The 26,882-nt window shown below is 49.7% G+C and overlaps 1 protein-coding gene across 4 annotated transcripts in view; it reads right to left on the reverse strand.

The window, feature by feature from the left end:
- Positions 1 to 26,882, reverse strand: part of Sptbn4 (spectrin beta, non-erythrocytic 4) — an 88,837-nt gene that overhangs the window by 20,769 nt on the left and 41,186 nt on the right. For 2 of the 4 annotated variants that reach the window (XM_028781596.1, XM_028781597.1), the window contains 5 exons: positions 23,842 to 24,592; positions 22,301 to 22,503; positions 18,060 to 18,150; positions 14,325 to 14,471; positions 11,860 to 12,123 (listed from right to left, as the gene is read on the reverse strand). In XM_028781596.1, the coding sequence (XP_028637429.1) occupies positions 11,860 to 12,123; positions 14,325 to 14,471; positions 18,060 to 18,150; positions 22,301 to 22,503; positions 23,842 to 24,592 (1,456 nt within the window). Of the gene's footprint in view, positions 1 to 11,859; positions 12,124 to 14,324; positions 14,472 to 16,224; positions 16,306 to 16,595; positions 16,690 to 18,059; positions 18,151 to 22,300; positions 22,504 to 23,841; positions 24,593 to 26,882 lie in introns of those variants that run through there. The other 2 variants (XM_028781599.1, XM_028781600.1) reach the window with 2 other exon arrangements.

Here is a 26,882-nt window from a genome sequence, read left to right on the forward strand (position 1 = left end):
CCCTCCTCCCATCCCTCCTTCCCTCCTCCCATCCCTCCTTCCCTCCTTCCCTCCTCCCATCCCTCCTTCCCTCCTCCCATCCCTCCCTCCTTCCTCCCATCCCTCCCTCCCTCCTCCCATCCCTCCCACTCTCCCTACTCTCAGAGACAGATTTTCAAGTAGCTCAAGCTGGCCTAAAACTTACTATGTAGTCAAGATGGTCCTTCACCTCTCAAATTCTGGGGCGTCACTACGACAGGTTAAAACTAGTTCCTTTAAAACACTCAGAGATAGGGCTGGAGAGATGGCTCAAGAGGATGAGGGCACCGACTGCTCTTCCAGGGGTCCTGAGTTCAATTCCCAGCAACCACATGGTGGCTCACAACCATCTGTAATGGGATCCGATGCCCTCTTCTGGTGTGTCTGAGGATAGTTACAGTGTACTCATATACTTTAATAAATAATTTAAAAAATAAAACCACTGAGAGATAGCCAGGTGTGGTGGTGCACACCTTTAATTCCAGGCAGATCTCTAGGAGTTTGAGGTTAGCTAGGTCTACAAAGTGAGTTCCAGGACAGCCAGGGCTGCTACACAAAGAAACCTTGTCTCGAAAAACAAAACAAAAGCTTAAAAAATAAAAACTAGCCGGGCAGTGGTGGCGCACGCCTTTAATCTCAGCACTTGGGAGGCAGAGGCAGGCGGATTTCTGAGTTCGAGGCCAGCCTGGTCTACAGAGTGAGTTCCAGGACAGCCAGGGCTACACAGAGAAACCCTGCCTCGAAAAACCAAAAACCAAAAACCAAAAAAAAAAAAAAAAAACCCAAAATAAAATAAAATAAAAACCTAAATACTCAGATTCCCTCCACATATCCTCAAACCTGCTGCCACTCCGTTCTCTTTGTAACACCATTCACCCGTGAATGGGTGACTATAAAGCACAGTAGACACCCGTGAACAGATAACTATAAAGTCTTGCTTCTCTTGGCACATGGTCTTCCTCTGTAGCCCTGACTGGCCAGGAGCTCATGGATGACTCTCCTTCAGCATCCTTCAGCTGGGACCCCAGCTGCACACCCCTGATGTGACGAACTGTCCTCACTCCTGTGGTTTTCAAATTACTGCCCCGCTTCTAGAATGTGAGCCTCCCGGGCACCGCCAGGCCTGCTTTACCGCTCTATAGGAGGTGTCTGGAATAGTACTGGCACACAGTAGGCCTATCTTGTGATGTGTGTGATGCACAAAACCACAGTGTCCACAGGAGCGGAAAGGTAGCTCAGCGGTTAAGAACACTGGCTGCTCTTCCCGAAGAGCTGGATTCCACCTCCAGCATCCACGCCGAGGCTCACAACCATCTGTAACTCCACGTCACAGGGATTCAACATCCTCTTTGGCCCCCTCAAGCGCAATGCATGCTTGCAACAATACGTTGCACACATGTACAATTTTTTTAAATAAAAATCTAAAAACAAATAATGTAAGTGTGGGAAAAAAATGTCCCAAACAGAAATAGACAGCAGATGAAAATGGGCAGCAGAAAAAAATGCCTAGTGCCATTGATGGGCAGGAAAGATATAAATAGATGACATCCTTTTTTAGCCAAGTGTAAAAGCTGGATACTATGTCCTGTTGGCAAGGACAGAGACACTCAGCCACCACCAGGGGCGGTGTAAACGGGCAGGCCCTTTTATAAGCCAATTTGGCAGCTTCTCCAAAGCAAACAGTAAACAGATCTCAAGAGATATGGCACCTATACTCAAAGAAGCTTGCCCGTCTCACTCTTAAATGAGATGGTGGAGGCTGGATGGCTCAGTGGTTAAGTGTGCATTCTGATTTTTCCAGAGGACCGTGTTTGGTTCCCTAGTCCCACGGCAGGCAAATCACAAGCACCTGTAACTCCAGCCTTAAGGGGACGGGACACCTCTGGCCTCCATGGGCACCTGAACTCACTGCACATATCTACCACCATAATTAAAAATATGAAAAGTAGAGATGGTTCAGCGGGTAAGGTACTTTGCACAAAAATGGACCTGAGTTTGAACCCCCAGAACCCATGTAAAGCTGGGTACAGTAGTGCATATTTGCAAATCCAGTGTTCCTAAAGAGGGATGGGACTTGGAGATCAGAGGATCCTGGGGAGCTTGTGGACTAACAAGCAGGGTATACACAGCAGTAAAGAGCATAGCTCTGTCTGAAACAAGATGGAGGGTGAGGACCCACACCTGAGGTGGGCCTCTGACATCCACATGCTTGCTGTGGCATGCATACACCTATGCTTACACACAGGAACACACACACTATAGGAACACCCAGAGACACACACACAAACACACACACACACAAAGGAACACACACAGAAAAATACACAGGAACACATACACAAGGATACGAACACAGAAACACACACAGGGACACACACAGGAACACACACAGGGACACACACACAGAAACACACACAGAAACACACACAGGAATATACATAGGAACACACACAGGGACACACACAGAGAAACACACACAGAGACACACACACAGGGACACACACAGAGAAACACACACAGAGACACACACACAGGGACACACACAGGAACACACACACAGGGACACACACACAGAAACACACACAGGGACACACACAGGACATACAGGGACACACACAGGAACACACACACAGGGACACACACAGTAACACACACACAGAAACACACACAGGAATACACACAGGGACACACACACAGAAACACACACAGGAATATACACAGGAACACACACAAGGACACACACACAGAGGAATAGACATAGAACACACACATGAGAATACATACAGGGATACACACAGAAACACACACAGGGACACACACACAGGGACACACACACACACACAGATAAAAGGTAAGGTGGCACACATCTGCCAGTCCAGCCTTGAGGGGGTGGAGGCAGGAGGATGAGTAGTTCATAGTAGTACATAGCAAGTTTGAGGTCAGCCTAGGCTACATGAAACTCTGTCTCAAAACTAATGAAAATACAAGAAAGAAATAGTTAAAGAAAATCTGCCCGAGTGTGGAACAATAGTCAGGGGTGACTGAGCAGAGGAAAAAGCAATTTCGAGTCCTCCATCTGAGATGTATTTGTAGTGGATTGCACATGGATAAAAATCCCCTGGAGTAAACAAGAAATTCACAACAGATGTCACCTACTGGAGGGATGCGAACCCACAGAATGGAGGACCAGGCTGGGGGAGATTTGCACACACTATTTTTTCATATGTTTTTTGAAGTCTGAACCATGAAATTTTATTTATTCAAAAATTTAAATTAAGCATGAAAACCCAATAAAATGAAGGCATTGAGGAAAACATGTACCCATACGAACACATTCAGAGACTCACAGAGAAAAGTCTAGAAGGATACGTACTAACCGATCATTGAGATTCCTTTGGGAGCATGGGGCTGGGGAGTGGGTGGGAGACTTTATGTTTTACTGACGATTTCTAGGTTGATATTTCACCAAAAATGTGCTTACAGAGTGCTTGTCTGATTCCAAATAGACGAAAGAGAAGAAAGCAGAGCAATAATAAAATTAAGAGGTAACAGATTAAAGCAAAGAACTGCAACACAAGACTCTCAGCTCTCAGAAAGAACTTCTTTCTTTCCCTTCTCCTCCCCACTTCTCTGTCTTTTTTTTGTGTGTGTGCTAGAGTCATATATATTTATGGTGCTATTCCTTTAAGCTTCTTTTTTAAATGGAAACTTGTTTATTATTTTATTTATTCACTTCTCATTCCCCTCCCTGCCCCCTTCTAGTCACCCCCTTGTCTTTTGTCTTTTAAAATGTAGTTCTTAAAGATGTATGTATTTTACAGGCAGTTGGTACATGCCCTTAATCCTAGCACTCTCTGTCTCAATTTCATACGCATTGGTGTTTTGCCTACATTTATGTCTACTGTGAAGCTGTTGGTTCCCCTGGAACTGGGAGTTACAGACAGTTGTGAGCTGCCATGTGAGTGCTGCTGGGAATTGAACCCGGGTCTTCTGGATAACCATCCAGTGCTCTTAACTGCTGAGCCATCTCTCCAGCCCTCTTGCATCCATCTCCAGGCATGTTCTACCACATCCGGTTTATGGGTGCTGCGGTTGGTCGTAAGGTTTTATGCATGTTAGGCAGGCCCTCCCTCCATAACCCGAGATGCTTTACAAGGATCCAGTCCTGAAAGGACAAGGGCATTAGACACACAAAAGTATGGTCAGACTTTTTTCCTCATTAAAAAAAAAAAAATGCGGGGAGCTGGATGGCTCAGCAGTTAAGAGCACTGGGTACTTTTCCAGAGGTCCTGAGTTCAACTCCCAGCAACCACATGGTGGCTCACAACCATCTGTAGTGGGATCCGATGCCCTCTTCTGGTGTGTCTGAAGACAGCTACAGTCTACTCACATAAAATAAGTAAATAAGTCCTTTTAAAACTTTGCAAGTTCAGCTAGGTGTGAGTTACAGTATACACCTACAATCCCAGCACATGGGGGTGCGTAGTCTAGGCTACAGTCTCAAGAAAAAAGAAAGTTGGGCTGATGGTAGCCCAGTGGGTAAATGGCCTGATCCTAATTCCCAGATCCTATAGTGCAAGGAGAAAACTGAGTTTTGAAGGTTTTTCTCATACCTTCACATGTGTGGCCCATATCACATACATACATACATACATACATACATACATACATACATACATACATACATAGTTGTAGGACCCCGAAAGGCTGCTATGCCCAGGCTGAGACTTTCCGTGTGCTGCTGTCTACTAAGTAACATTCTGCGGTTCCTCTAAGATCAAAAACATCCTGACTAATACATGGTACCCCAGGAAGGGAATTTACACTTGACATCCCATTGCCCCCCAGTTGAGTTCCTGTTTTTTTTTCTCAGTTTGTGTTTTTCCTTCCCTGGCTTGGTGTATATATTGAACCTGCCCAGTAAAGGCATTGGCATTCTCTCATAACGGATGACCCGAGTCTGAGTCTTTCTTTAATCCCCCAGGCCTACGCCTGAGCTCAGGACCGTGGCGGTGCTGGAGCTGTCACATAATAAATAAAACGTTTTTTAGAAAGAAGAGTGGAAGAATAGAAATCTGCATCCTATGGTATATAAATTATATCAGTTTTTTCCAAAAGCCATTAAAGTTAAAAAATAAAAATAAAAAGGAAGAGGGCTGGAGGCCTGGCTTAGCAGTTAAGAGCACCCACTGCTTTTGCAGAGGACCAGAACTCAGTTCCCAGCACTCACATCAGGTAGCTCAAAGGCAACTGGGGGAGGAAGAGGGGAGGAGGAAGGGGAGGAGGGAGAGGAGGAAGAATAGGAGGATAGAGTGGTGCCAACTCATGCCTTTAATTCCAGCTCTCTGGAGGCAAAGGGCTGTGGGTCTCTGTGTGTTCAAGGCCAACTTGATCTGCACATTGAGTTTCAGGCCATCTGGAGCTACATAGTAAGTCGCTGTATCAAGAAAGTAAGAAAGGTACCAGAGAGCTATTCTTCCAGAGGACCCAGGATCAAATCCCAGCACCCACACGGCAGCTCACAACTGTCTGTAATTCCAGTTGCAGGGGATTAGACATCTTCATACAGACATACATGAAGGCAAAGGACCAATGCAAAAGGAAAATAGATAAATCTTTTTTTTTTTAAAGGACAGAAAACAGAATCGACAGAAGGCAGGAGGGGCAGGGTTTGTCTCAGACTCCACAACCCGGGCATGAAGCCCTCACCTTACTTGGCCCCTCCCCACCTGGATCCACCGTGCTCCCTTCCCAGCTCCCACTTTCAGAAATGGAAGTCCAGAGTAAAACCTGCAAGAGGCAGAATTTGAACTCAGCACCGCAGAACCAAAGGCTCAGATGCTCACCACGGTTTTTCATATTCGGATAATGCAACCCAGGCCCTTGGTCACGCTGTGGAAGAATGGAGATTGGAACCCTGGAGTATCTAAAGCAGGAACCAGGACTCTTGCCTTCAGCCATGCAGAAACAGAGCGGGTGAGGACGGCGTGAGGACGGGGTGGGGGTGTGTCTCCCTGGGTGGAGAGGCCTGCACAGGAAGTGATCTTAGGGAGGGGTCCTTAGGGATGTGGCTAGGCGGCAGCAATGTCTACACTGCACGTCCCCTGCTTATCCCCCAACAGTGGCAGGACAGCAGGAGCTGAGCCAGACCAGCTGGCTAGGTCCCTGAGGGCTAGCACTCTACCATCTGGTCTCTCAACCAGAAAGGACGTTGGACAAGAGGCTCTGAAAAAGGACTCTGGGTCACGTGGCCTGGTCCTGGGAGGAGACGTGCCTGCTGCTGCAGTAGCTGAGCAAGGCACACAAAGACTAGTGTGAGGTCAAAAGAGGGCAGCGGGTGGAGTTGTTTTGTTTTCGGGACTGAAAACTCACTAAGTGACTCAGGTTAGCCTCCTGCCCCTGACACTCCTCTTCTCTCAGCCTCCCAGGTGTGAAGATTCCGGGTGTGAGCCACCCTGCCTGGCGGAGATGCAAAAGTTCAAATAGAACAAAGTGGGGGTGGGGCGGGGGGGGGTGCAGCACAACAGAGAGAGGAGAGGGAGAGGTTCCCCGGTATGCCCAGTATGCGCATGCCAATCTGGATGGTGGCTCTGGGCCTCCCTCTGTCAGACACCCTGTGCTCAGCTCCCAGGCAGGCCCCAGGGAACAGCAGGACCTTGGGAGGAGCCTCCCCCCACCCTCTCATGAGGCCCAGCTGGGCTCCATCTGCAGGCCAGAGCCCACTCCTGTCTTGAGCGCCCCCTGCTGGAGAAGGAGCCCAGGAGGCCTGTTCTGGCACTTTCCCTTTACTTTCTCCTGTTTTCAGCCTTGACTTGGCAAAATGGGACTCCTGCTTCTATCTCATAGTTCCACCCAGGGGAGGGAGAGACAGCTCTGATGAAGATCCCTTCCTTCCTTCTTTCCTCTTAGACAGGATCTTACTGTGTATCCAAGCTGTCTTGGAACTTGCTCTGTAGACCAGACCAGCCTTGAACTCACCACCTCTTTCTCCTGAGTGCTGGGATTAAAGGTGTGCACCACCACACCTGACCTGTCTCAGATTTTGGTTTGTTTTGGTGTCTTGAGACAGCGTCTCAGATAGTCCAGGCTGGGCTCCACTTCCTAAGTGCTGGGATTGCAGGTGTGTGACACACACACACACACACACACACACACCCTACAAGTCACACTACAACAGGCCTGGCCAACAAAGCCATGAGGCCCAAGCTTGCCTCTAGTTAAGAGGAAGAGTCACAAATGCAGACCCAGGCCTACCACTGCAGAATCTAAGTGTGGCCATGCTAGCCTTGGCTGGAATTCAGGAAACAGCTCTGCTTCTGGGAGGCAGCATCGTCACCAGAAGCTCTGGTGCTGAGAGAGCCCGGAGTGTCTAGGTTGAGCGCCATATGCCACCCCCAAATACATTTATAAAAAGTCACATGAGAAGTAGATGCTCCAAATGGAATCTGAGTAGAAACACAGGAAATAATTGTCACCAAATAATGTAATTAAAGCCAGAGAGGCAACTAACTCGGGGCAGATTTTCTCTCGCTTTTCGTTTTTGTTTTTGAAATTGGGTATTATGTAGCCTAGGCTAGTCTTAAAACTTATAGGTGTTCCCCTGCCTCAGCCTCGCAAGTGCTAGGATGCGTGTCGTTTCTGCTGGCTCTTTTGTAGATGCTTATGTTGTACAGAGACGGCCTCACAGAGCAGAGGCTGGCCTCCACCTCACTCTGTAGCCGAGGACGGCCATGCACTCCTCTGTACCTTCGAAGTGCAGCGTTCACAGGGATGCATCACCTCCGCACCTGGACATGCTTTGATTTGCTTGTTTGTTTGATTTTACAATGTTGAGGATAAAACCCAAGATATCACATATGCTGTGTCCCGGTCCCAAAATAACCTTTTTTTTTTTTTTTTTTTAAGTTAAAAATGTTTTAGAGTCAGGCATGGTCAAACACACTTTTAATCCCAGCACTAGAGAGACAGAGACAAGTGGATCTCTATGAGTTTGAGGCCAGCCTGGTCTACATAGTGAATTCCAGCCCAGCAAGGCTACCTGGTGAGACTCTGTCCAAAAAAAAAAAGCGCAAAGTGATGGCTTGGGTTAGTGGAGATGGCTCGATCAGGGAATTGCTTGCCACCCGTGCACGAGAGCCTCAGTTGAAACAACCTCTCTCTCAGAAAAAGCTGGGCATGGCAGTGTGTGCCAGTAATCTGAGCAATGGGGAAGCAGAGGCAAGAGGGTCCTTGGAGCTCAAGGAGCGGCCGGTCTGGTGAAACTGGTGAGTTGCAGGTAGAGTGAGCGAGAGGCCCCCGCCGTTCAATGGTTAGGCGCATGCGCTGCACTTTCGGAGGACGTGAGTTCAATTCCCAGGGCTCTTGGCCTGTCAGGTGGCTGAGCAAACCTGTAACTACAGCTCGGGAGTGTCCGACACTTCTAGCCTCCACGAACACATCACATGCTCATACCGATACACACATGCGCATGATTAAAATAAACAAAATTTAAAATGAAACAAAGAATGGACAGCCTCTGGCCACTGGCCTATACACACATGCACACGCACACACACACACTCACATACACACACGCACATGCACACACACACCATGCAAAGAACCAAAATAAGGGGTTTTGTTATTCTTTCAAGAGCATATACATGTGTGTACATATGCACATACACATACATACATGCATGTGTATACATACATATTTCACATATACACATGTGTACTTCAGTCACGATCTCAATCCATTACCTTCTTTTGCCCCAACCTCCTATGGACGTATTGGTCAATAGGTCAGTATAACCTACTGAGAAACTTCAAGCCAGGCTGGCCTGAAACCCATGATGTAGCAGAGACAGCTTTGATATCCCGATCTTCCTTCCTCCACCTCCCAAGTCCCAGCTTCCAGGTGGGGGCCACCAAGAGAACTTCCAAACATTTTAACTCTCAGCTATGAAGGCACAGTTAGTCTGCGAATACCTTATGGGTTTCATCTTTTCATCTTCACAGCGGAAAGGAGGCAGTACCATCAGTATGTCTATTTTAGCAAAGGAGAAACTGAGGCAAAGAGAGATGAGTAATATCCCTTAGCTACCCTGTCACTGAGTCTGAGTTAGAAAGCTGCAGGCAGCCTGGCTCCAGGCTATGCCCCTTGACGGTGACCAGTGCCAGGGTCCTTCCAGGAATGGAAGGAGACAAATGGGCACAGCTACTCCTCCAATGTGACTCAACAAGAAAGCAGAAGGGCTACGATTCAAACCCAGCCGCTCAATAATCTCTACCCACACTCGGGAGGGAGAGACGAGAGGACTGCCTGGGGTTCGAGTTTGCCTGGCTGTATAGTGAGACCCTGCTTCAAAAAACAAACAGACAAAAAACAAAACAAAATCCAAATCAACAACTAAACATGGCCCTGAAAGGCTGTGTAGCCAGGGATTCCATCATGGCTTTCCCATGGGCACCTACTGAAGGATTCGGGGTCACAGTGTGTGGTGCAGAGTATTGGTTAACAGTGTGTGTGCCTGGAGAGCCCTGAGAGCCTTTCGAGGCCTGATGCAAGCTCTTTTTATAAAGGATAGTAAGGTGTGGGCCAAGTTTGTGGGGCCGCTGGTAGAACGTGGGTCTGATTTCCAGCACTGTAAGCAAAGCATGGTGGCTCGCGCCCATAATACCAGTGCTCGAGCGGGAGAGAATGAAGGCTTGAAATCAAGGTTATCTTTCAGCTACACAGAAAGTTCAAAACCAACTTAGGCTACATAAACTATTCTCATTCTCATTCTCTCTCTCTCTCTCTCTCTCTCTCTCTCTCTCTCTCTCTCTCTCTCTCTCTGTGTGTGTGTGTGTGTGTGTGTGTGTTTCATGGCTGTGTGTGTGCACGTGGAGGTCAGAGGTCAATGTCAAGGCTATCGCCCTCCATCACTGCCCTTTTCAGTTGCCTGAGGCAGGGTGTCTCAGTGAATCTGGAGACCAAGTGGCCAGCACACCCCAGGGAGCCTCCTGCTGTCACCTACCAGCACTGGGATTACCAGTGTGCACTGGCTGTTTTGTGTGGCTCAGGCATGGATTCTCATGCTTGAGCAGCAAACATTTTGCTGAGCCGTTTCTTCAGCCCACTTTCTGTGTATAAAAAAGATTCATCCATCTTGTCTTTAGTATGTGTGAGCACATGCATGTGTGTGTGGGTGCATACATGCCACATACATGTGCATGTGCATGTGCGTGTGCGCGTGCGCGTGCGCATGTGTAGGTGGAAGAATGACTTTATGGGAGTCCCTTCTACCACGGGGATCCCGAGGACAGAACTCAAAGTTGTCACGCTCGGCAGCATGTGCCTTTATCGGCAGGGGCATCTCACCAGCCCCAAGTTGTCCTTTATAAAAGAGAGCTATTAAGGATAATTTGTGATAGATTTAGTATTCATTTCAAAGAATCAATAAATATTGAAATTTTTCATTTTTCATGGTTAATAGTGACAGGCCTAATAAGCAAAGCTTTTAAAAAGATCAGCATATTTGCATAATTACGCTTTTCTTATTAGTCTTTTTTTTTCCTGGCTGAAAATGGACCTCAGGGCTTTGAAGGTATCAAGCAAGTACTCTACCACTGAGCCACGCCCCCAGCCCCTCACTGGGGGATTCTAGGCAGGGGCTCTGCCACTGAGCCACGCCCCCAGCCCCTCACTGGGGGATTCTAGGCAGGGGCTCTGCCACTGAGCCACGCCCCCAGCCCCTCACTGGGGGATTCTAGGCGGGGCTCTACCACTGAGCCACGCCCCCAGCCCCTCACTGGGGGATTCTAGGCAGGGGCTCTACCACTGAGCCACAGAGTTTAATTTTTCTAAGGTCTAATTTTGCTGTTGGTTTGAGACAGGGTCTCCTGTAGCCCAGGTTAGTCAGGAACTGGCTGAGGCCAAGCATGTCCCCATGCTTCCACTTCTAGAGTGCTAGGATTCCAGGCCTGTCTGTTAATACTCTGATTTACGCAAGGATGGGCATCAAATCCAGACTAGCATTCTCCCAACTGATCTACATTTTCAGTTTATGTATTTTACTTATTTTATTCATTTATTTAATTTTCTACCTACCATGTTGATCACTTTACAGGAAAAACTTCCTAAGAATTCCATCCAAGGAGCAGTGAAGACTTGAAGAGTCTGGGTTCAAATCCAGCCCCTACCATTTGCTCCCCTAGTGGGGAAATTCACTTTCCACAGCCTCTGTTTATGATTAGCCAATCAAATACCATTTCCTGGCATTTAAAGACGGGGGCCATTCTACCTCTGGAGGGATATGGAGCCTTTATCCACACCCCATACCAAATGCCACAGAGACCTTCAAGGCCTGAACACTAACCAGCTGCCAAGCTAGCCATGGAGCTTAGGCAGGCTCAGGGATACTCTTTAGGGACCCTCTGTTGGATAAGGCAGAACTGGCCACTGTCATCTTTGGGTTAGGCACTTAGCTTTTTGTGCGGTTTTCTCATTGGTAAGACGGGGTTAATAACAGCATCTGTTTCCTGAGATTGCTGTAGGAGTCAACAAACACTGAGCCCAGGGACCGAAAGAGGAAATATTCCACGGAGGGCACTGTTACTCTAACCAAAGCTGTTCTACCTCTGGGCCTTTCTTTTTCCACACAGAAAATAATATCAAAATCCTGAGAAATGTTTTGTATTGCTTATTTCATTCTAGGTCCCCTCTGTCCTGTGTGCCCCAGACCCTAAGATGACAGCTGCTTCCAGTGACTCCTAGCTGGACAGCCTCAGGTTGAAACACCCCAGAGGGTTGGATGTAAGCTGTCCCTCTCTGCCACAAGAGAGCCCCCCCTCACCAGGCCAGCCAATCGGTCATACCTGTAGCTTCTTGAGCTGGCTGTTGACAGTGGCCAGGTCTCCACCAGGATCTACGTCTTGCAGCTGGCTTTCCATATGAAGCAGCCTCTTGTCCAGCTCCGCAAAGCTCTGCACTAGCTGGTCCGCCTTGCTGGCCTCGAAGAGCTGGCGTGCCTTGGCCTGTGTGGTGCTCTCCAGCTCCGCCCAGCACTGCCGGATCTCACCTAATTTCTTGCGCACAGAGGCTGCCAGCTCCGGTTTCTCCTGCATCAGTTGCTGGCCCTCCTGGCCAGAGGGACGGAAGGTCGGAGATGGGAAGAGGAGGAGGAGGCGGGCAATAGAAACAGACAGAGATTCCGTGACAACAGGAGAGACACAGAGAGAGACAGAGCAGGGAGTTAGAGACAGAAATGGAAGCGAGAAAAGAGACAGACAGGATGGGTGGGGGAGACAAAGAGACTCAAACAAATATGGGAAGGAAATCGGGAAAGACAGATAGTCACAGAGTGATGAACGCACAGTAGGACCAGGAGAAAGAAGAGGGAGAGGAGAGAGGGTATGGGAGGAGAGAAAAGGGGGGGAGCAAGAAAGAGGAAGGGAGGGGAGGAGAGGGAAAGGGAGGGGAGGAGAGAGGCGAGAAAAAAAATGAACCTCCATTAAACTCAAGGTCCAGAAGACTGGTTTTGCTACGTACTCCCCTTTAAGGGTTTACCGATGAGATCATTTAAGGCTAGCATGAATGTCTCTAAATAGAAAAGCAGGGGTGTCCTCGGCTACAGTTTTAAGGGTTCACCCAGAATACGGGAAAGTTGATCCTTAAAAAGCAAGTACCTGTCTAGACCCTCCCAAAATGGAAGTCAACTGCCTTCATGGCCCAGTGTTACATTTATGAAATGGCAAAAATAACAGGCACATGCTTTTAATCTCTGCACCTGGGAGGCAGAGGCAGGAGGATTTCTGTGACTTTGTCTGAGGTTAGCCTGGTCTCCATAGAGTTCCAAGCTAACCAAGATGGCATAATGACACCTTGTCTAAAAAAAAAAAAAAAATGAAAGAAGAAATAAAAATAACACCAAACTAGGACCAAACTAGGTATGGTGGCTTACACCTATAATTGTACCACTTGAGAAGTAGAGGCAGGGGGATCACTGGACGTCAGAGGCCAGCCTGATCTACATATTCTGTCTCAACAAACCAAAGTAATAAAAATAGATAAATGAAATAAAGGAAAGGCAAATGCGGTGGTACATGCTTGTCTTCCCAGAACTTGGGAGGTGGAGGCAGGGGGACCAGCAGTTCAAGGTCATCTTCAGCTAACTAATGAGTCTAAGGCCAGCCTGGGTCTCAGAGACCCTGGGCTACATAAGATGGATCAGTGGTAGAGTGCTAGCCTGGCATATCCAAGGTCCTGAATTCCACTTCCAGTAATGAAAAATAATCGTTATAATATCAGAACAAAGAAAGAAAGGAGGGGAAGGGAGGGAAAGGAAAGGAAGGAAGGAAGGAAGGAAGGAAGGAAGGAAGGAAGGAAGGAGAAAAGCTGGCTCTGACGTAGCTTAGGCAGCAGAGCACCTCCCCAGCATGCATCAAATTCTGAGTTCAATTTGTAGCACCAGGAAAGGACCCCACAAATCCACAGGTGCCTGGTCTTACATCACACACACGGTACCCGGTGCTCTAACACACTCTGTGTGCACAAACCCCTAGAAAGGTAATTACAGCTATTTGCTTATTTTTGAAGATGCATGTGGTGATTCAAGACTGCAATCCAGTACTACGGAGGCTGAGAAGATCTCGGATTTAAGGCCTGGCTAGGTTACAGGGCAAGACTGTCTCAAAAAGCAAGTGGAGGAGGGGGGAGGAGAGGAGGAGGAGAGGGAGTTGGATGGTGGTGCCACATAACTTTAACTCCAGCACTCAGGAGGCAGAGGCAGGTGGATCTCAGTGAGTTCGAGGCCAGCCTGATCTGCAGAGTGAGTTCTAGGGAAGTTGGGACTACAGAGAAACCCTGTCTCCAAATCCAAACAAACGAAAAAACAAAACCAAACAAACAAAAGGAAAAAAGAAAAAAGAAGAAACCAAGAGTCCAGGAGGCCAACACAGTTTTCTAAAATATCACAGTTGTTTATAGACCCTGGAACTAGGGCTGACAAAAAAAAAACCCTAAATTTTACTTGAACCCAGGGCTTCCCCAGCTCATGTCTAAGGCTTCCATATTAAATGTCTTAAGTGATGTGAAAGGAAGTATGGTAGAGTTTATAAGGTAGAAGACACATTCATAAACAGGAAGAGAGGATGACCATTGTACAGATGGGCAAACTGAGGCCCCAGGTTACAATAGCTACTTCAAGTCACATAGCTAGAAGTGGGCAGACACTGTACAGGTTTGAAGCAGTTGAGGGATGACCAGCCCACAGGATGACAGTGAGGGGATCAGAGCTGAGGGTGTTTCTCCCAGAGGGCAGAAGACCCTTCATCTTCCTCACCCTCTCTATCTTCTCCAGCCACTCTTTATTCTGAGCCAGCTCAGCCATGAACGCCTGGTGCCGGAGCCATCTCTTGTGCAGCTTGTGGCTGTCTTCCCGGGTGCCATCACGAGCCATCAGCATCTTCTCATGAATCCAGCCATCCAGCTGTGCAGGGCAGAGTAAGAGGGCTCAGGACTGTTCCTCTCCTCATCTGGCACAGCCTCAGAACACCCCTCAAGAACTCCCAGGTCAGGCTCTTGGCCCATAAGAGTCGGATTAGAGAGGACTCTCAAGCTCTTTCCTGGATAAAAGAGGTGTGTGGTCTCCCAATACCAAATATCTGGGCTCTCCCAGCATCAGCTAGGTACAGGAAACCAAAGTAGGATGTGTCTGGACCCACCTCCTACACTGCAGGTTAAATCAACCACTTAGACAAACTCTTCAAACAGATGAGCCTCCTGCCCATAGCAAAACTGAGACCCTGAGATGCTGAGATGGCTCAGGAGGTAAAGGCACTTGCTGCCAAGCCTGAACACCTGAGCTCAGTCTCTGGGGATGCACACGTGGAAGGAGAGAACTCACTCCTGAAAGTTGCCCTCTGACCCACTCACGTGCACCATGGTAAGGGCACCCGAAGTTACCTACATGTAAGATGAATGAGATACACGTCATAAAAATAAAAATGTTTTAAAGACGGACTAAACCGTCAACTCTCAATATTGAGGGGGAGGTGCATGCCTGTCATCCCAGCATTAGGAAGGAAGACAGTGAGTTTGTGGCCAGTCTGGCCATATAGTAGGAGCCTGTTAATTTAATTTTGTTTCAAAATCCTTAACCTATTCTATGGGTTGAATAAGCCTAAATCTAGCCCCAGCACCCCACTGTCAAACCAACATTCCCCAAAACCTCCAGACTATTTCCACATTTAGCTTCCTGCAAATTAGGCCTCTGAGCTGGAAAAAAAACCCATGCCCCTGGGCTCAGAAATTCTAATGAGACCTAAACGCAGCACCTGTGACTAAGAACACAGTTACCCCAAATTCTGACCAGCCAACGCCCAAAATATGAGCAACAGGCTGCCTACTGACTCCTAGAACCAGTCTACCCCCAAAATACAGGATTCCCGATGTGGATCAGACCAAACCTCCTGATCCAACAGCCCTCACAAGCTAAGGTCATCCAAAATGCAATAGTAAAAATATTTTCTTTAGGCCAGACAGCAACAAATATGGGCTGTTTTGTGAGCTCCTTCCTCCACAGGAGTGAGGGCTGAGCTCAGGGACAGAGCGGTTGCGTGCTTTGCAGAAAAAAGTTCTGGAATCCTGTTCTATCTCTAGCACTTGGGGAGGGGGAAGTGCTTATTAAACAAGACTTGTTCCCAAAGCCGCAATCTCCTCTCTACCAAAGCCTGAACCTCGGAGAGTTTGCTCCTCCCTGTTCCAGTCACAAGATCCTCCTCCTCCCTCCTAGAAAAAAAAAAAAAAGAGGCCCGAACTCCGCGGTCCCGGGAGGTACACGCAGTCATATTCAAGGACAAATTCCGAGCCGGCCAAACCCCAAGTCCCCAGAGCATGTGCTCCTCAGGGGGCCAGGACATCTTCTCACATACACACGCGCAAAGTCAAACGCTTAATCCCCCAACTCCCTGCACAGGGATGAACACGCTACTAGAGTACCACAGTGAAGGCAAAAGCCCTAACGGAGGCGATACGCATCCTCTAGGTAAAGCCTCTTAAAAGGGATTGGCCCCTCTGGCCACTCAGTGCCAGGCTAGACTCTTTCCACAACCAAGAAAAACCTCCCCAAAAGTCAGAGCCCCTCGGACTCAGATCACAAATACCTCATATCCCTATGCAGAGCCCTCGGCCCCCCCTCCAAGTGATTCACCACCACCCTGTCATCCGAGGCTGCTACGGACCCCGCGGGAACTGAAGACGCAAAGCCCTAAAAATCTGGGAACTCCTCAAGACCAGGGCAAATTTGATCCCCTCGTAGGAAGGTTGGGACCCCCTGCTTTACTCCTACAGCAAACGCAGACTAGTCTAGGCTAGCTCTCATCCCTGCCCCCCCTCCCTGCGGCTCCAGCACCACGGACAGTTCCCGGGTTCGTCCCTCCCCCAGGGCCGGGGTCCAGGTCCGCCCCCGCACCGCCCCCGCCCCTCCCTCCCGCGGGCCCGGATGGCGAGCACGCGCACGAGCCCCCTCCCCCGCGCGTGTCCGCGGGGGCGCGCGCCGGCCCCCTCCCCCTCTCCCTTCTCCTTTTCCCCCCTCCCCCGGCGCCCCCGAGACCTGCGGCGGCGGCGGCGTTGGAGGAGCGTCCCTGCGGCAAGCGGGCAGGCACTCGCCCCTCCACTGCGACAGCGGCGGCGGCGGCAACGGCAGAAGCTCCGGCGGGCGCGCGCCCCCTCCCTCGCCCCCGCGCCGCGGCCACGCGCCCGCCCGCGCGCGCCCCCTGCCTGCCTCCAGGCCCGCCTCCTTTGCGGGGGGCCCTAGTCGGGGTTGGGGGGGGAGGAATCGCCACCTTCTCTGAGCTTCCAGGCCGGAGACCTTCAACTCCATCTCAGATCTTTGCTATTGGGTCCAGAACAGCCTCACGACAAGGGTCAAATCCTTTCCTAAGGACAGGAGGGTGTCCTAATCCCCGGCTTCTTCAACTAAGTGAAGGTGTGGGCTATGTATGATCAGGGGGACTGGAGAGCTTCCTGGGCCATGGTTAACCCGGAGAGGCTCCGGTTTCTGACTACCACATGAGGGTAGAAGTTAGGGCAGGAGCAGCGTGGAACATCCGTGACACTGTCAGGAATTATCGCCAGTGAGGAGGAGGGCCAACAGGGACACATTGCTGAGGGGCTCACTCAGTTACCGAGGGTGGGGGTGGGGAGACATGAAGGCCTGTGTCTACTTTGTATGTAGGGAAACTAGTCTGCCATGGACGTTCGATATGCAGAGTCAAACCACCTTCAGCTGGGGTGGAAGGAAGACAAGGACTTGGTTCCTGAACCTTCTAGAAGAAACGGGTATCAGTCTTCATAGGTCTAGAGTCTAGTCCCGGGTGATACAGATTGGGGAGGTTGGGGCCAGGGCATCTCTGGGAATTGAGAGGTCTATGAACCATCTATGGGGTGGTAGAGGGTCCATCGAGTTCCTTTGGAATACAAGTCAAGAGGCGGAGTTTCAGTATTTCAATGCAGAATGGAGTCTGGGCCATCTCTTATCAGCTGTGATCCCCGAGGTGTGTAGGAGAAGGGACTTTATTCCTAGTTGTTAAGGGTCTAGTGATGTAACGTAGCCCGAGCCCTTGCCTAGAGCTCAAGTCCTGAAGTCCGGTCCCCAGCACCATAACTAAGCCAAATAAAAGCGAAGACCTAATTCGGACCATCTGGGACTGAAGGAGTAACCATTGCTCCATCCACTCCCCAACCCCCCACCTCCAGCCCTCCGCCTCTCTCCTCGCTTCGCTAATCTCTAGAGAAAGGTGAGATCAGCGCTCCTCCCCTAGGAACCGTAGGCGCGAACTCAGCGGTTGCCAGGGGAGCCAAGGGCCCCTCCTGTCTCCCTGGAGCCCACATGGGCTGACAGAGACCTGCCAGGCATGCGCTCTGGCACAGGACTCCTAGCGCCTCCTAGTGGCATACAGGGGCTAAGTGGTTCCCCGACTCACTTAGACGGGGCGTCCCAGTCCACGCCCCCCACCCCCAACCATCAGGGATTAAGCCTCTCTCTATGGTTCCCCAGCACAACCGGAGGACCTACCTCATGACAATCTCTAAGAAAGTGCTGCAGCACAAGCTGGTCCAGTAGTTTTTGCATCCACTGCTGGGCCCTCAGCTGATTTTCTTGGCTCCTAAGGAGGAGAGGAGAAAGGCTGGAGAGAGGCTCAGGCATAGGATGAGAGTGCTGGCAGGAGCTAAGCAGAGCAGGGGAAAGGGGAGGGAGGCCTAGGAAACACTGATAGGACGGGGCTCCAGAGAAGGGAGAGAGAAGAGAGGGAACTGGAGAAGGAGAAGGAGGAAAAAGAGGGGTAAAAGATAGGCAGAGAAAAAGAGGCACAGTGACATAACAATAACACATATGCACACACATACACACAACACGCACACGCAACACACACAACATAGATCAAAAGATGCTTAGAAACAAAAATCAAGCCGGATGTGTTAAGGAATGCCTTTGCCCTGCTCAAAATCTCCCAGTGAGGGGCTGGGGGCGTGGCTCAGTGGTAGAGCCCCTGCCTAGAATCCCCCAGTGAGGGGCTGGGGGCGTGGCTCAGTGGTAGAGCCCCTGCCTAGAATCCCCCAGTGAGGGGCTGGGGGCGTGGCTCAGTGGTAGAGCCCCTGCCTAGACTCAATCCCCCAAAGAAGATGCTCCAGCCTAGAAAACGTTAGTGAGGGGTTGTGGACCTGGTTCTACAGTAGTGACACCTCATTAGCGTATATGCGTGCGTAGCCTGCCATCCCCCAGCTCCAGAATTCAGGCAAAGGGAAACTAGTAAGAATGAGCCTACTGGGGCTGTGATAGCTTACTGTGTAATGGCGCTGTGAGATGAATTCAATCTTTGGGACCCACAGGATAGAAAGAGGGGACAGACTTCCACATATTGTCTTCTGACTGTCACACATAAACTGTGGCACTTATGCGCACAAACACTAAATAAATAAATGTAGTTCATTGTTTTTAAAATGAGGCTGTCTTTCCCAGGCCTCCGTGACTTTTGTGATCTTCCTACACACAAGATCACACACACAATCCTACCTAAGTGTTTCCCCTTCTTTCCCTCTCTTAAGAGCTTGCTGTCCTTCTGGGTGTGACTTGAACAGCGTCTCTTTCTTCACTTTGGGCCTTGGCAATGACTCGTCTCAAGGTCTAGTTCAGTGGTTCTCAACCTTCCTAACACTGGGACCCCTTAACATGTTGTGGTGACCCCTAACCATAAAATTATTTTCTTTGCGACTTCATAACTGTAATTTTGCTACTGTTATGAATTGCAATGTAAATACCTCATATGCGGGGTATCTGACATATACCCCCTGTGAAAGGGTCGAGCCTACGGGGGTCTCGACCCACGACCTCTGGCGTAATTGCATGAGCAGTTTCCCTGGTCTTTCTTGATTGATTCCCTGAGACTTTCTGGTTTTCTTTCTTCCTTTAACTTTATCCTCGGCACCGTCTCCCCGTGTTGTGTGTAATCTTTGTCATGTCTATCCCCTCTGTTGCCGTGTCACTTCCACTGAGAGAAGGGGTATTGTTTGTGTACAGGTGTGCACGTGCATGCAGTCCAGAGGTCCGTCTTCAGTGCCTTCCTCTTCTGCTCTCCATCTTTATTTTGTGAGACTGTTCCTGTCATTTAACCTGGAGTTCACCATCTTGGTTCAGTCAGCTGGTCTCAGAGCCTTCAGGCTCCTCCTACCTCTGCCTCCCAAGTGCGGGATTAAAGATGGTGTCACCACTGCTCAGCTTTTTATGTGGGTGCTCAGGTCCTCATGCTTGAGCCTGGAGCGTTTTTTCCCCACTGGACATTTTCCCAGCCTGAAGGCAGGTTTTGTTTGTTGTTTGGTTTTGTCTGTTTTGTTCACAGCCATGAGCTCCTAGGCTCAGTGACTGTTCAGGATGTCCTTTTTGAATGAGTGTAAAAATAAATGAATGAAGGATTGCTTCTAGAAAGACAGAGAACCAAACTTAAGGTCTGAAAGATGGGGGGGGGGGATCTACTGACACACGCCTATAAACCCAGTTCTTAGGAGCCTGAGGTTGGAGGGTCAGGAGTTTGAGGTCAGCTTTAATATGTAAAGAGTTGAGGCCAGCCTGGGCTACCGTCAAGGGAGGGGGCATTAGAGATGCGCATAGCATCTTTCTCTAAAGGGAAAGTGAAGGAGAAAAGGAACAGGAAACAGACATAGAAATAGATAGATACACAGGAGAAAAGACAGCACCTGAGAACTCCTTCCAGAGAGACCCGGAGGCAGAGCTGCATACAAGGAGCAAGAGAGGACCAAAAGAGTAAGCGAAAGACAGCTACTTCCTGCCCTCTCACCAGGAGCCAGGAAACAGGAAATTCCTCAGAAATAAACCTGAAAGTCAATTCTACCGGGACTTTGCAAGTCAGACTGGGGAGGTGGGGGGGAATTCAAACAAGTGACATAGGAAAGTCTTCCTTTCTGTGAGGTTGAGAAGCTAAGAGGGTTCCAGTGCCAGCTATACCTCTTCCTGGCCAAGACACCAGACAAAGCAATTCCCTGGCCGAGACTCATATGAAAACGCAGCTAAGGACAGTTACTTGGAGATGGGTTGTAGCTGGTTTGATGGGGTATTTGTCTATCATGCACAAAGCGCTGGGTCCCATCTCCAGCACACTCTAGATGAGAATTTTGGTACACACCTGTGATCAGATACACAGGAGGTGGAGGCAGAAGAATCGGAAACTTAAGGTCAGCCTTGGCTACATAGTGAATTCCAGGCTAGTTTGGGCTACGTGAGACCCCGGTTCAAAACAAAAACAAAAGCAAAGAAGCCCCAAATCCAAGCAAAGGGAGGAGAGATGGGGAGTTGGTTAAGAGCATTTGTTCTTGCAGGGAGTTTGGGTTTGGTTCCCAGCACTTGCATCGAAGCTCACAGCCACCTGGAAAACTGTTCAAGAAGGCTCTGGTGTCATCTTCTGGCCTTCTCCAGTATCAGGCATCCATGTGGTAAAGTCCTAGCAATTCCCTTTCCACTGCTTCCTCACCTGCCGTGACATAACCTGCTCGGCTCCATCAGTTCTCCTGACACCATGGGCCAAGGACGGTCAGATCCCCCTGACACTATGAGCCAAAATAAAACTTTCCCCTTTCTCACAGCAAGGCAGAGGGATGGGAGAACTAATCTATCAATGGCATAGCTTTGTCCACCATCCCACAAGGGCGGCAATGTGTCCCCTGTCACGTAAATATTGGAAGCTGGAGAAGCTTAGAGATTAGACCTGTTTCCAACCTTGTGTCACTCAGCTCAAAACTGGAGCAACACATCCCCTGTGGGTTCCCACAGACCCCTGAACTTTTCTTGCCCTGGCTCTGATGTTAGTCAACATATTTGTCAACCAACATGACTAGAGGCAGGAGCACCTCCTGGGGAAAGCTGGAACACATCTTTGTGTGGCCTCTAACTGTGGAATCTGTGGAAGGCTGATTTAGGACCCTGTGGTTCCGCTGTCACCCAAGTTCAGTCCCTTTACTCAGGTCAGAGGACTGAGAGTCTCAGTGTTCAAACTCTGTATCTTTTGGGTATCTTTTGGTGAACCAACTACCTCCTGCTGGCTCACAAAGTAGACATTTAAATCAAGTCCAAAAACAATACCTTAGAGCTAGGATAAGTGGGGCACATCTGTAATTCTATTGTTTAAGAGCCTGTTTAGGAGGATTGCTTTGCTACATAGCCTAAGCTACCTAGATTCTGTTGGAGAAGGAGGAAGAGGAGGAGGGGGAGGAGGAGGAGGAAGAGAAGGGCATAATGATGTGTGTCTGTAATCCCACAATGAGGTGGAGGCAGGGGGATAAGGAGTTTGAGGTCACCCCAAGCTATGAAAAAAGTTCCAGGCTGGGTCAGGTGACATGCCTCAGGAAGTAAAGGCACCTGCTGCCAAACCTGAAAAGCCAAGTTTGATCTTCATACTTTTGTGGTAAAGGAAAAGACTAACTCCCTCCAGTTGTCCTCTGACTCTGACCTTCATACATGAGCTGTTAGACACACACACACACACACACACACACACACACGGTAGGTGGATGGATGGGTGGATGGATGGATAGATGGATGTAAAAAAAAAAAAAATCCCAGGCCTACCTAGTCTACAAGAGATCCTGTGCCAAAAACATAGATTAAATAAACAAATAAGGAATTAAATTGAAATGAGAAAAGGCAGAGAAGCTGAAAATAGGGATGGGAGGAAAGGTCTGGGTATCCCTTCCCCACTCCACTGTGCCCAGACCCCACCTTCTGTGGTTTTGGAACTGGAGACCTACTTCTCTAGCAGCCGAGCCACTGCCTCCTGCGCCTGCTCCCCGTAGGCGTTGCCTTGCCGCAGCAGGCTCTCTGCAGCTTGAACAGCCACCTGCATCTTCTGCTGGTTCAGCTCCATCGTGGTGAGAAAATCCCGGTGCCTTTTCATCGCCTCTTCTACCGACTCCACTGTGCAAGGGAGTTCAGCACCAGACAGCGCCACCTCCTGGGAATGGGAGGGATACAGGTCAGCCCGGCTCCATCCCAGTTCGCCAGTTGGCTTCAGTCACAGTTCCGCTTCAGGGCCTTTACTCCTGCTGGTCCCTCTTTTTAGCAGTCTGTCCTTCCAGATTTCCTCCAGGTTTCTGCCCACTCTGCCAAATCTATCAATTATCCTCTCTTGCGAGCTCCTTCCAGATAATCCACAATCCCGACAAGCCACTGCAAATGTGATTGTCCACAAATTCTCCTCTAATGAATCACTAAACCCAAGCAGAGCATGGAGGTGCACCCCTTTAAACCCAGTACTCTGTGAAGTGGAGGCAGGAAGATCTGTGAGAGTTCCAGGTCAGCTAGGGCTACATAGTGAGAACCTGTCTCCATAAAAGCAAGGGCTGGAGAGATGCTTAAGATCATTTACTGCTCTTCCAGAAAACCTGAGGACCCAGCACCCACATCCAGCACCCACATCCAGCAGCCCACGACCGGCTCCGGTGGCTCCAGCGCCTTGGCCTTCTTGGGAACCTGCACGTGTGTGCATACACACGTGCACAAAATTAAATATAATAAAAATAAATTCTTTTAAAAATTAAAAGATAAGGAGATGGAGAGGTGGCTCGAGTATTAAGAGCACAGGCTGCTCTTCCAAAGGACCTGAGTTCAATTCCCATCACCCACATGGTGGCTCATAACTGTCTGTAACTCCAATCCTTAAGGACCTGCTGCCCTCTTCTGGCCTCTCAGGACTCTAAATGCATTTTATGTGTGAATGCACACGGGCAAAACAAATAAAAAGAAATCTTTTTTAAAAATTAAAAACTGGCTGCCTATGCTACTATACGCCTATGATGGCACATTTCTTTAATTCTAGCACTCGTGAGGCAGAGGCCGGAGGATCTCTGTGAATCCAAGCCCAGCTTAATCTACATAGCGAGCTCCAGCACAGCCAAGACTACATAGAAAGGCCCTGTCTCGATAGATAGATAGATAGATAGATAGATAGATAGATAGACCGATGATAGGTGAGAGAGAGAGAGAGAGAGAGAGAGAGAGAGAGAGAGAGAGACAAACAGACAGACATGGTAGATGATAGCCCCATAAACCTACACCACTCAACATAACCTTTTAACTCTATCACACACCTCAATTATCCGGATAAACGACTACTCCGTTAATTCCCTACCCCCATTTCAAATAAAGCAGGAATCTAGGGGTCCCGGGAAAGACGGCTAAGCAAGTCTGTGCCCCCCTCCCCCAATCCCTCGCAGCCCTGACCCCGTACTCCAGCCAACCATCCCCAATCCCTCGCAGCCCTGACCCCGTACTCCAGCCAACCATCAGGCACCTGGTTGCGCAGCACCGCGAGCGCCTGGCACAGGTCTCTCAGGAAGAGCTGATAGACGTGCGCCTGGACCAGCGCCTCCCTGCGCTCCTCCCACAAGCCGAGCAGTTTGTGCCAGCCAACCTCGAGGTGCGGCAGCCATTCGTCTAGCGCCAGACCGGGGCCCAGCTCGGCGCCGTCGGACGCCAGCAGCGCCTCACTGGCAGCCACGATGCGCGCGTAGTCCTCCTCGCGCTGATCCACCTCCTCCTTGAGCGCGGCGTGGCGCGCCAGCAGCCCGTCCGCCTCCTCCAGGCTGCGCGGCAGCGGCCCCTCGACGGCGCCCGCTGCCTCCTGCGCCCGCACCAGCCAGTCCAGGAAAGTATCCAAATCGCGCAGGAAACGCTGCAGGCGACCTGCCGCTGCCACCGCCTCGCCGCAAGCCTGAGCCGCTCCGGCTAGGGCGCCCCACTCGGCTCCCAGCTCCTCGGCGCCCTGGTGCAGGCGCGTCGCCTGGGCGGGGAAGCGTTCGGCCAGCAGAGCCGCCTCCTCCAGAAGCGCCGCCTGTCGCGGCTCCAGCGCCTGGAGAGCCGCCTCCAGACCACTCAGACGCCACTGCAGGGCTCCGCCCGCCCGGGGCGCGCTCTCCACCGCCCTCCGCTTCTCGCGAACCTGGGCGCGCACCTCGGCCACCTCCAGCACGTGGTTCTCCACCAGCAGCACGGCGCTCATCTCCTCTTTGCGTTGTTCCACCAGCTCCACGATGCGGTTCCACCTGTGCAGGAGCGGGAAAGAAGGTGATGGGATGCGGAGGCTCCCCACACCCAGGGGAATATCCAGGTCTTGAACGCTCAGATGCCTCGGGACCTCGGAGTGTCCCAGTTTGTGCCTAAATCAATAGGATCCCACCCTGGGCAGTGCTTAGAGCGCAACTCTCAATGGTGTCGCTCCAGCGCCACCAAATTATCTTCATAATAATATTAGGATTCTGTCTGTCATCTCATTATCTTTCGGAGTTTCTTAGCGACTGAGGACCAAAAACAGACAACAGAGCCCAGCTGCCTGCCTAAGACACACAGTCCAGAAAATCACAACTGTGTGGAGTAGTGCACGCTTGAAATCTTAGCACTCCATGGGTTGAGGCCGAGGCAGGAGGATTGCCCAGATAGATAGATAGATAGATAGATAGATAGATAGATAGATAGATAGATAGATAGATAGATGAGAGAGAGAGAGAGAGAGAGAGAGAGAGAGAGAGAGAGAGAGAGAGAGCGCTACTCCTTCTACGGTGTTCTATAATGAACATTTGTTTATATGTTGGTGTCTGGGATGTAGCTCAGTGATATAGCACTTGCCCCATACCATGAAGAAGAATTAATTATGTCAGGACATCCTTGGTTTCTTATTTATTCAGGCTTGACTTTTGCACATGGGCTGTGTATGTGCTTGTGTGTCCTGGTGCACATACACGTGAGCTAGCCTGCACAGGCTCGGGGTGGATAGCACTGTCTCCCTAAACCACTCTCCCTTTTGTTTTCTGAGGCAGGGTCTCTGTCCCTGTGGCTCTCCAATACTGGCTATCTGTCCAGCTTGCACCAGCTTGCCCTGGGGAGCTCGTAGCTCTGTTTCTCAAGTGCTGAGATGACAGGGGGCTGCCAAGCCTTCTCTGGTCCTCACATTTGCAAGATAAAATAGCTGGGGTGTTTTGTTTGTTTGTTTTTAATTTCTTTCTTTCTTTCTTATTTTGTTTTTTTGGTTTTTCAAGATAGGATGTCTCTGTGTAGCCCTGGCTGTCCTGGAACTCACTCTGTAGACCAGGCTAGCCTCGAACTCTCGAACTCAGAAATCCGCCTGCCTCTGCCTCCCAAGTGCTGGAATTAAAGGCGTGCACCACCACCACCCGGCTTTTAATTTATTTTAAAGATTTAGTTATTATGTATACAGCCATATGCCTGTGTGCCAAAAGAGAGCACCAGATTCCATTACAGATGGCTGTGAGCCACCATGTGGGTGCTGAAAATTGAACTCAGGACCTCTGGAAGAGCAGCCAGTGCTCTTAACCTCTGAGCCACCTCTCCAGACCCCTATTTTTTTTTAAATGTCTGTGCTTCTTTAACTTGCATGTACATACATGCACCACATGCCAGCCTGGTACCCACAGAGGTTAGACGACAGCTTTGGATCCCCTGGAACTGGAGTTACAGAGGGTTGTGAGCCACCGTGTGAGTGCCAGAAAGAGAACCTGAGCCATCTCTTCACCCAACACCATTCCATTTTAGATTTAGATATATAGCTCAGGCTAGCCTGAAACGTGCGATCCTTCTGTATCTGACTCCTCAGTGGTGGGAGTGGATACAGGTATACCTCTGGGTTTTGAGGCAGGATCTTGCTAAGTTGCCAAGGCTGGCCCTGAAACCCTGGGCTCCAGTTCCTATACCATCCAGACCCGACTAAACTTCAGTTCTGAGGATCCATATCTTCATGCCCCAGCCCTTCTCACACTGGCAGGACTTCTGGTAGTGTTTTAGGAGGAAAGATAGCAACTTGCCATTTGTTTTTCAACAATTCTATATTCTGTATATTCTGGAGCTGAAAGAGAGCTTAGGGGGTGAGCACTTGCCACTGAGCCTGGTGACCTGAGCTCTGTCCCTGGGATCTGAATGATGGTAGAGGAGAAACTGAGGACTGCAATTGTCTTCTGACTGCCACATGTACAACACACACACACACACACACACACACACACACATATATATATATATATAGAGAGAGAGAGAGAGAGGAAGAAGAAGGAGGAGGAGGAAGAGGAGGAAGAAGAAGAAGAAGAAGAAGAAGAAGAAGAAGAAGAAGAAGAAGAAGAAGAAAGAAAGAAAGAAAGAAAATAGGAAAATGTAATTTAAAAAAAAAACATTCTAAATTCTGGAAGCTCCACTGTGGAAACTGGGAGGCTGTGGGATAAACAGTAAATATAAAGCACTTAGGGATCGGTCATGATGGTACACTCCTGCAATCCTAGCATGTGGGAGGCAGAGGCCAGCCTTGTTCTACAGCAAGTTCAAGCCTAA

This window comes from Grammomys surdaster, unplaced genomic scaffold (assembly GCF_004785775.1).
Source record: "Grammomys surdaster isolate TR1022 unplaced genomic scaffold, NIH_TR_1.0 485, whole genome shotgun sequence".
NCBI classification, from domain to species: Eukaryota; Metazoa; Chordata; class Mammalia; order Rodentia; family Muridae; genus Grammomys; species Grammomys surdaster.